The sequence below is a fragment of the Anser cygnoides genome, chromosome 8 (assembly GCF_040182565.1).
Source record: "Anser cygnoides isolate HZ-2024a breed goose chromosome 8, Taihu_goose_T2T_genome, whole genome shotgun sequence".
Classification (NCBI taxonomy): Eukaryota; Metazoa; Chordata; class Aves; order Anseriformes; family Anatidae; genus Anser; species Anser cygnoides.
Window position 1 is genome coordinate 23,876,028 of NC_089880.1, and position 9,828 is coordinate 23,885,855.

The following is a 9,828-nucleotide window of genomic DNA, read 5'->3' on the forward strand; positions in this document are numbered from 1 at the left end:
GGGGAAAAATCAACAGCATCAGTCATGCTCATTTCCTTTTCCAGCTTCAGCTACCTCAGAAGCCAACTATACCTTCTGTGAATTTATTTACTGTAGCTTTTTTATCCGAAGTATTAAGTACAGTGTAAGATAAAAGAAAAAAGCTGAAATGTGACATCTCTACATGTTCTTAGGACCAATTTAGTTAATCCTCATAGCTGTCTTAGAGCACCGTTCTTCATAGCTGTTCAATGAAGAATGAATCACCTACCATAACTTAAAATTTGTCATTCTGCAAAAGAACGGTTTAAGAAACCTGCCTATCCTCAAGATAGAGATGCCTTCTTGTTGCTGAAAGAGCAGCTTGGTATGTGAGCATCTGACTTGCATACCCTGTTGACTTGTACATGCTAACAGCATCATATCTCCGAATTGGCAATACAGTTAGATGTTCTCTGAATATAAACAAAGTAAAAGTGAGTTTGTGAATAAAAACAGTTCTTTTATTCTTTCTTACTTAGACACAGTATTTTTTTTTTTAAATGGATCCAGACAAGAGTACTTACTGTCTTTGGCCTGAGTCAGGGAAAGACGTGATGAATATCGGAGACTGTAATCAACTGAGTTCCACGCCTCACTGAAACATCATAAAACTGACCATAAAAACTGGAGAAGGTAACTTCATACCAACAGCAGATTCCCTCAAGCTGCTCTAAGCCAGAAAGTTTAGTGAAAGGGATGAGAAGTGAACGTGTAGTTCCCTTATAAAATACACTGAAGGTAACGTTTCTCAAATGGCTTGTGAAGGATCCTGAAACCTAAATAAGAAAAGCTTAAGAAATATTACCTATCCTTTGATCCCAGAGATGGCTGCACAAAACTGAACAAAAACACAGGAGTGTTTAACTACAGAAGTATGTTATTTGCAGCTTTAAAGTAGTCCACATTTATAACCAGGGGGATTTCCAGTTAAAATAAACAAACAAAATAACCTATTAGGTGAAAGTAGCAATGATACAACAATGATTACAATGGGAAAGCACCCTATTCAAGAGCATTCCACACTAAGTTACAAAAATGCATTTTATTATGAAAAACTGTTTAAAACAAGCTTAAACTTGAAAAAAGACAGAATAGACACACCTAAGAAATCATTTTGAAATAAAACATACAAAACTTGAGTGATCCGAGAAACAAATACTCCATTGTCTAGCACGTTTTAGGCTGGCAAGCTCCCAGTTCTGTGTTAGAATGTAAACCCTTGATTCTTAAAGTACCTGAAACACTCATTCTGGAGGCTTTTGCTCGTATATTAATTTGTTAATTGCACAAACGGGATATTGACTTAGACAGCATGAATGCCTCTTTGTCTCCATAGTGCAGGCTTCCTGTTTTGTAACATTCCAGTTGTGGTTTTGTGTTCTAGAGTAACACTGTCTATCAAAGTTCGAGCAGCCTTATTTCAGAGTCATCTATAGCTGTGCAGACGATGCAATCGTGTTGTGCAAAAAGCAGCTTCAAGTACAACGTTACTTAGATGAATCTAGAAATAACTCCAAACTCCTGCAAGAACTGTTCTACTAAGTGTATCCACGCTAAATGCAAACTCATTAAGACAAGACACGCTGATAGCATCACTCCAATGCTGAACACAGCTAATTCTATCACAGAAAGCTCCAACCACTCAAAGTTTGGAAGAGGCAGGACACAAGATGTAGCAAGGATGAACATGTGCACCTTGCATGTATTCCAATGCCAAATCTTGGCATGCGTCACACAGGGTAAAACACAAGTAAGGAAAAATAAAAATGGGCAAAATGCTTTCCCTGGATTTTCAGTTTAAGAAGAGTCCTAACTGCAGGACAGCTAATCTAATGAACAGCATTTCCATTTAAAATCAAAGTTTACACAAAAAAGGAGCTCTACTCTCATTGCTGACACCACTGACGGAAAAAAAAAAAGCCTGTGCTGAAGTGGAATGACATTATTAGAACTGCAAGAAAAAACTAGAGAACAGGAAATCCTCAGCCGCTTACCATCACAGTTAGTTGGGTGGCAGGGAAGTAAACATCTAACCCACATTTAATGCCTATGCCCAGCAGCAGAAGGAGAGGCTCAAATGCAGCTGGGTCACAAGTAGAGGTACCAAGTCTTCCCTGCCTCTCATCTTTTCCTCTTTGTTTTCTCCCAGAAAAGGAAAACTAATGCTAACCAAGTAGCCAGTCTGCTCTTATTATCAGATGACTCCCACCATCCATAGCAGCCTTCTGCCAGCTTGTACGACCAGCTAAAGACACTAACTTTAGTGCATCTTAGGGAATTAATATGATTAATGTCTCTAGCATGCTGGAATGATTTCTTCAGATTTTTTACAGGGCAAATTTGCCATTTAAGTGAACTTAATCCAGTCATAAGAGACATTCCTACCTTTAACAGAGTACTTCCTGAAACAGACTTTGGATAAGCCAATTTACTTTGATGGGCAAGAGTTTTAATATTTCCTTTTGCCTAGGAAAAGCCCTCTCATCTAATTCTCCACTGTCTTTACTGAAGCTTCTGCTGCCAGAAGGTTTCTGGACAATGAAACTGGAAATCTGAGGAGACACATGTTCACTCATTCCTTGGATGAAGTTTCTTCCTTGTGCTTTACAGCACAGCTACACCTCCTTCACAGCGGCTGGTGATCATGTTGGCAATTTCAGTCCAACTGTCCATATGTGGGTTATAAACTTCAACAGAGTCAGAGGTTACTGGAGCAGCGAAATCGTGACTGGGAGCTCGGCCTCCCGAGGCATAAAGAAATCCATTCACAGCCACAACACAGACACCAGCTCTTGGTATCTTCATTGGTGCAACTTCAACCCACTTCTCCTAACGAGAACGTGAAAGAGTCAACAAGTAGTTTTAGAGTATGCCCCGATTCTGATAAAAGTAGTTTTTTAAGCCTAAAGATTGAAACATATGCAAAGAACACTAAGCAAACACATCACAGGCTCAAATACAGTATGTGTACAGCATGAAGAGGATCATCAATACTGCAATGACAACATTTTCACAGTGAAAATGCTAGCACATCATGCTAGTTGCTAAAGAACAGATCACGTACTGTCTACATGCAACACCCTTTCTTTTCTTCTGTCACTGCATAATGCGGTCTGTCTCCAAAAAAAAAAAAAAAGCCACACTAGAGTATGTGTTTCTTTTAACACTGGCTACTGTTCCAAAGAACATCATATAAACATGAGCAGTAACAGACAAGACTAATTTTGTGTTCAAAGTGATTTTTCACACAGTGAAACACCATTATGATTTTGATGCAGAAGACACATCCTCAAGTTTTGCAGTAAAGGGCAGCTCTTACTTTTTCAGAGTGTTTTTTCTCTCTAGTCAAAGGACAACCATTCTGCTAGGGGGGAAATCTATCTCCCTACCTTAACCCTACCAAGTATTTATCAAGCTACAGAATATCCATGCTTAGTTAGCTTTCAGTTTCTGAAAAGCATGCATACAACCTTCATAAACACTCCACTCGGAGTCAGATTAGCAAAATTCTGCAGACTGGTTAGGACAGACAGACCCTGAGGTCACTGAAGCTTTATTTGACTCGTACTACCAACCAGCAGTGAAAAGGAAAACTGGAAATTTAATTTTGTTTCTTATCTTTTTAAAGAAAGGAAGCAGCCTCTCTCTATAGCATCTTACACAAAGTTGATTCAGTGTAGGGAATCTACCATACCTCTTCAAAGGAGTATCTTTCTACAGTAGCAAGAGCATCTTGAGATTCGTTCCAGCCTCCCACAGCATAGATAGAATCGTTGAGAGCAACTACACCAAGATACGCTCTTCGGGTGCCCATGGGAGGAAGCTCAGACCAACGTTTAGATATTGGGTCATAGACTTCAACAGAACGTAACTCTACTCCTTCATTGCTGATACCGCCAACAACATAAATCAAACCTGTGGAAACAAAGTTTTTTCCCTATTAGGTTCAAAATAAAACAGTTTGAAAGACAGAAAATTCTTTCCACAACACCCATTTCAGTCTGGCATTACAAACCCCAAATAAAACCCTCCATCTGTCCAGAAGTAGCATACATGAAGTCTTCAAACAAGTAGCTATGAGGCTTAAGCACTAGAAGCTCTGATGAAAGCAGTCATTAATCAAGTGCAGGGTGGAGAATTCAGAAGGCTGCAATTGCTGACCAGGCCTGGATCAAACGCTTAATAAGCACATTTACAGATCAAGTCTTTAGACATGGTTGTCCTAGGATAACCTGTGGTAATTTTTCAGATTGTCACAAAGACACAAACACAAATATGGGAGATAAATAAAAGCAATACCAAGAAGGACAATCAACTGTTAATAGATTAGGTGGATAACCATACTGACAGTCACATGGAAACTACTTTCATGAGGTAAATGGCAGAAAACAGGAAGAACTTTACGGTCTTTAATTTCTGTAGAAATAGGTAGTAGAAGGACAAATAAGTGAGGCACAAGCTTGTGCAACTGACAGCTCAGGACAAGACAAGGGTAAGAAATTCATGACTGAAACACAAAGCTTTAAAATCTAACATCTCTCACCACTGTTTTTGGACACAAGTTACCAGTACTCACCTTGCATTTCACAGCACCCAAAGTAGTAACGGGGCACAGCCATGCTTCCCACCACATCCCAGCTATTTTCTTCAGGATCAAATCTTTCAATTGTGTTGCCAATCTCTGCTCCAACCCAACCTCCTGCAAATGACAATAAACACGGGGAAAAATTTAACGGTATGAAACTATGTTAGCTGCATTTTTAGACACAGTGTGTCCTGCAACAGTAATTCAGAAACCAGCATGTATTCTACTAGGGCGACAAGTTATAACTGAACAATAACTATTCCACAAATATTTGGTGCACTAACAGTCATTTAAGCAGCTCTTTTTCAAAACTTTAAATCTGCACGTTTGCAACACCAAGATGTAATGTTTAAGATAAATCGATTCATGAGTTCCACGAATGAACACTTAAAATCAACTTCACCTAGAAAAAAAAAGTTACCTAAAGCATAGATAGCACCATAGCACGTGCACACTCCCAGTCCACAACGAGGATGGTTCATGGAAGCCACAGTGGTCCACTGCTTAGTGACGGGATCATAACATTCAGTACAGTCAAAAATCATTGAGTCCTTCTCACCTGCATATGAACAGCAAGCACAGAGAGAGGGGAATCACAATGTTTAGCACTGCAGACGTAGAAGCATTCAACTCCTTCCTAGACAAACAATGTTAAAATATGATTTTTCTTTCAGCTAGCCAAACAGCCAAAGTAGCGAAAACTTCAATTTTACTCAGAATTGAACCATCACGAGGAACAGCCTTCGTCAACAGTTCTCTGAAACACTACTGAAAACAGAGTGAACAACCACAGTGCTATACACAGTTTGTTCTATAGCACAAATGGCAGGGTTTTCGAGACCAAAGAATGTGTTTTGTGGTGACAAAAACAGTATACACAAGCATTCTTTAACGATTGCCAGGTAGAGCTACACGTCACATCCTTGTGCAAACGTATATAACAAGCCTTTCCAGGTAGGCAGACAAGTGGACTGTCTTGTACTATTGCTTCTCATGCTGTAGGCTTCTACTCGATTACAAGTGAGGAAAGAGATGCTATTACTGGTAGTACACAAAGCCTGCAGAATACTCAACACCTCTTTGTACATCTGAGGATGTCCACATGCTTACCAGTGACTTGCTATACCACGAGGGAAAAGATGTTCACTAAATTGCCAACAGGAATCCTAACCAGCACACTCAGAGCAGCGATGGCAGAGAACCAAGGAGCCCTAACTCAGTTGTTACCAAAGGCAGAAGTTATATTACCTACTGCCAGCTTCCTCAATACTACTTACAGGAAAAACAGTTTTGAAAAACTCCATCTACAATTTCTCCAGTATCCATGTAACAAACAAAGCCCTGTGTCTCTGAAGGCCCTAAATTCAGTCAGGAAAACATCTAGAAGTGGATTTTGGACTGCATAATGTTAGGCCCATGCAATACTGCAAGTTTTTCTTCAAAGAAAAAGTCCATTCCCAAGAATAAACTCATCTGGAACCAAAGCACACAACACTAATCCCTACTAATTTAGTAAGTCAGTAAGGGACACTGCTTACCAATTTTCTTGGGTACTTTTTGTGAGTAAATAAACTGCTGCATCTAACAACTCTTGCCTAAACACCATCAGAATGATAACAAAAATCCTACTCTGATACTGTAGTTAAGGAACCGGAATCTACTGTATACCACTACAGGGCAAGTACTACTAAAATAAGCACAATCAACTTAGCTTTCTGAAATCGCTGCACAGAGGACAGTGCCTCTGATGCATACCAATTCTTCAGCCAGTTTCTCTTAGCAGTCACTTCTTTTCAGAAGTAGACAAATGCCTTACATAGGAGGCCAGGGCCCTACTATTAGCATAATGAAGGTTCCCAAGGCACGTGTTTGTTTCAGCTGTTACCTCCAATGGCATAGACCATTCCTCCGACAACAGCCACACCCAGCCCACTCCGGGCCTGATGGAGAGAGGACACCGTGGTCCAGTAGTGGCTGAAAGTGTCAAATCGCTCCACACAGCTGAGGGCTCTGCTGTCACTCCAGCGTCCTCCTTGCAGTCGGGTGTAACCCCCTAGAAAGCAAGTAGAAAGGTCATGGCTGAGTAAGAGCTTCCTGCTCAATCCCATGCTCCTATAGCTAAACCATAAACAAAACAAAACAACCACACACAAAAAGCACAGCAGCAACAGCCATTAGCTACTTCTAGCAGGATTCAGACTTTTCCAAGTTGCATGACTCCTCCAACACACAATGGTCACCTTGTAGGTCACGTAACTTGGGCTACTACACTTCATTGCATCACTACTGACATGACTGTTCATGTTCTCAGCGAAACGCAGAGAGCAGCCAACAGCTTTTGCTATCTTAAGATTTTGTTACTTCCCACAGGGTGAAACAAGAGAACACCCTTCCAATACAAAACTATAGCACTGGTGAAAACTTCTAAATTGCATGTATCCCATCAAATGAACCATAAAGTTCTAGACGGAGAAAACTTCAAACTTCAGGAGAACAAGAAGTGAAATGAAACTGCATTTGCCAGAATGTGCTTCCAATAGGGAACAACAGACAAACCCTCTGCTGATTTACAGCTTTCCACCCATGGCAAGTAACGTCTAAAGGCAGATCTAGGCTTTGAATAACATGTCATAACGACATGAAATGTGAACGCTCCCGCTCTAATTCTAAACAGAAAGCAGGTAAGCCCTGCTCATGGCAGGGGAGTTGTAACTAGATGATCTTTAAGGTGTCTTCCAACCCAAACCATTCTACGAATCTATAATATTGCTATTTTTGTATCTTCTCATTACATAAAAATAGTTCAGTATCTCTTTCAGTACTGTAATGTGAGATACTACTACATCATTTGTTTTACAAGGTTCAAACAGCCACATTCTAACCTACTGCATAAAGGTACTTCCTGGCTTTCCTCCGGGGACGACCTTTAGAAGCTTGCAGAAAACTGCTGACCTTGTTTTCTTTGGGAGATTTACAGACTTCACAATATTCTTTCAACAGAGTTTGAAGGGCCACCCGAAGGCTGAAATCTGGAATACCTTGAGGAAAAAAGGATATTAAAAAAGGCATGGTGAAAAGTTATATACAGTAAGTAACTCAGCTGTAGAAAAGTTACCACATTCTCCTCAAAACAGCAGCCCAATTAAGATTGCATAGTTTTGTAAAACTTTTTCAAAAACATGTATTTAAAGTAAGCTGTGCTCATTTGTTAAAAGACACAACTCATCTGGTATAAAGTCAATCTTTTCACTCCTTGTGATATTAATCTAGCAAAATCTATCACAATATAGCAGCTCTGTATTTGAGCGAGGCATGCGTTGTTCAAACATCTGATATTCCTTCTTGCTTTTCTTCACTTACCTTCTATGTATTTTAAAAGCCTTTGCGCTGGTAGGAGAGGGAATCGAACAGGCTCCAGCACTTCCACCACGTACTTCCTTCTTTTCCCCAGATCCTTCAAAATCCACTGCATGGCAGCTACGAACACCTGGTACTCATCCTCGATGCTCAGGTCCTCGCTCCGCAAGATCTTCACCAGCTGCTCCTTCGTCAGCGCCAGGAACTCCTCGCCGCCCTGCACCTCCAAGAAGTGCGCGTGGATGTAGCTCTCGGTGAACTCCAGCAGGTCGTGGCAGGCGATCTGCTCGGCGAACTGGAAGAGGCCGATGCAGTTCAGGGGGTCGATCTGCCCCTTGAGGAACTCGCAGCACAGCTCCACCACCTCGCTCAGCTGCAGCATGTCCGCGGCGACGATCAGCTCCTGCACGTTGTGCTCCCCGATGCTCACCACCCCTGCGGGCAGGCACACGGCGCCGGGGCCCCGCTGTGGGGACGTGTGGGGGGCGACGACCCCCGTCGGGAGGCCGCCCCGTCCCCCTCGGCGGCCCCGTCCCACCCCGTCCCGTCCCCGCCGTTACCCGTGTAGATGAAGTCCAGCAGCGTACCGAAGATGTCCGCCTCGACGCCCGCGATGCGCACCACGTCGCGGCCGCTCTCCTTCATGCCGCCCGCCAGCAGCGCCGCGAAGTAGGGGCTGCTGGCCGCCAGCACCAGGCGGTGCACGGCGAACGCCTCCGGGCCCACCTCCAGCCGCACATCGCAGAAGCTCTGCCCGGCGCGGAGCCGGTTGATCTGGGCCAGGAGCAGGCGGGCGTGCCGGTCGCAGAAGGAACTGCTGCTGCTCCCGCTGCTCCTCACCGCCCCGGCAGCCGCCATGGCGCTGGCTGAGGCGGCACCGCCGCCCGCCGCCCTGAGGGGCGGCCCCGGTGCATGCGCAAAATGGCGGCGGCGCCCCCTGCTCCCTGAGGGGCTGTGTTGCTCAGCGTCCTGATCCCTCAGCGGGTGTTGGGGTGTGTCTGTCGGTCCGTCTGCCCCCTCGGCTGTGTGATGTCCCTGTCACTTGGCTCTCTGGAGCCTGGTTGCCCGGTGGGCGCGCTGTCAGCTCTGTCAGAAGATTTCTTGTGTGAGGTTTCATCTGCTTCGCTCCCTGCCTGTAGTGCTGAAGGGGAGCAGCAGATGTGCGCTGACCTCAGTCATATTTCCCTCAGGCTTGCCTTTCCCAGCCAGTTTAAGGTGTGCTTGTGAGGGAAAAACATGGCAGTGCTGGGGGGAGACCACAGCTGGCACCTGCCCAGGGAATTGCTTGTCCTTAGCTCGCTGACTGAAGGCACAGCCAGCCCATACACTGCTTTCTGTGTGGCATCATGCTGTGTTTGGACCTTCCTCTTCAAGCCGGAATAGATGCTCCATCACAGCACCCTGTAGTAAGTACTGTGTGGGTCCCTGGGGTCAGAGCTGATCCTGAGGCACGGCACGCTTCCATCTTTGTGTAATTCACTGAGTCATTGCGTGTCTGGGCACTGACTGAGGGAAGAGCAGCACAAACTAAGTTACACGCACACAGTCAGTGGGTCCGGCAAAGCCAGCACTGATTCAGAGACAAAAGCATCCCTCCTGAGTTTTCCACAGCCATTCGAGCAACGTGACATGCAGCCAAAGCAAAAAGCAATCAGAGAGCCTCTTGGAACACTTCCATATCTATTTATTGTGAGAATGGGAAAGAAAAACATGTCTGCTTACAGTTACAATGGTCATGGCCCCTCAGGCTTTTCTCATGATTCTGCATTTCATTGTAATAACTTTTAAATGTGCTTCTAGAAGGAATCTGAACTGTGATACTCCCTGGGGACTGTTGGTTCCTCCATTCATCAGCATTTCATTCT

General features: G+C 43.8%; 1 protein-coding gene across 2 annotated transcripts; it reads right to left on the reverse strand.

Moving 5' to 3' along the window:
* Positions 1-456: 456 nt before the first annotated feature.
* On the reverse strand, positions 457-8,964 carry IPP (intracisternal A particle-promoted polypeptide). Of its 2 annotated transcripts, none has more exons than XM_048059149.2 (8): positions 8,524-8,904; positions 7,967-8,398; positions 7,489-7,644; positions 6,492-6,659; positions 5,028-5,165; positions 4,598-4,720; positions 3,716-3,936; positions 457-2,850 (listed from the first exon to the last, which is right to left on the reverse strand). In XM_048059149.2, exons 1-8 carry the CDS (start codon positions 8,819-8,821, stop codon positions 2,626-2,628), a joined length of 1,761 nt encoding a protein of 586 aa, XP_047915106.2. In that variant the 5' UTR covers positions 8,822-8,904; the 3' UTR covers positions 457-2,625. The 2 variants fall into 2 exon arrangements, with proteins under 2 accessions (XP_047915106.2, XP_066857491.1); XM_067001390.1 differs by having other exon boundaries at positions 2,804-2,924; positions 8,524-8,964.
* Positions 8,965-9,828: the final 864 nt, after the last annotated feature.

What these genes read in the sequence shown, in the direction of transcription:
- IPP (XM_048059149.2), bottom strand. Translation starts at nt 8,821, where the DNA reads ATGGCGGCTGCCGGGGCGGTGAGGAGCAGCGGGAGCAGCAGCAGTTCC. An exon ending in GAAGTACCTTTATGCAGTAG is followed by an intron (nt 6,660 to 7,488) that starts GTTAGAATGTGG and finishes CTTGCTTTCTAG; the next exon opens with GGGGTTACACCCGACTGCAA. An exon ending in TGGGTGCTGTGAAATGCAAG is followed by an intron (nt 3,937 to 4,597) that starts GTGAGTACTGGT and finishes TTGTTTCCACAG; the next exon opens with GTTTGATTTATGTTGTTGGC.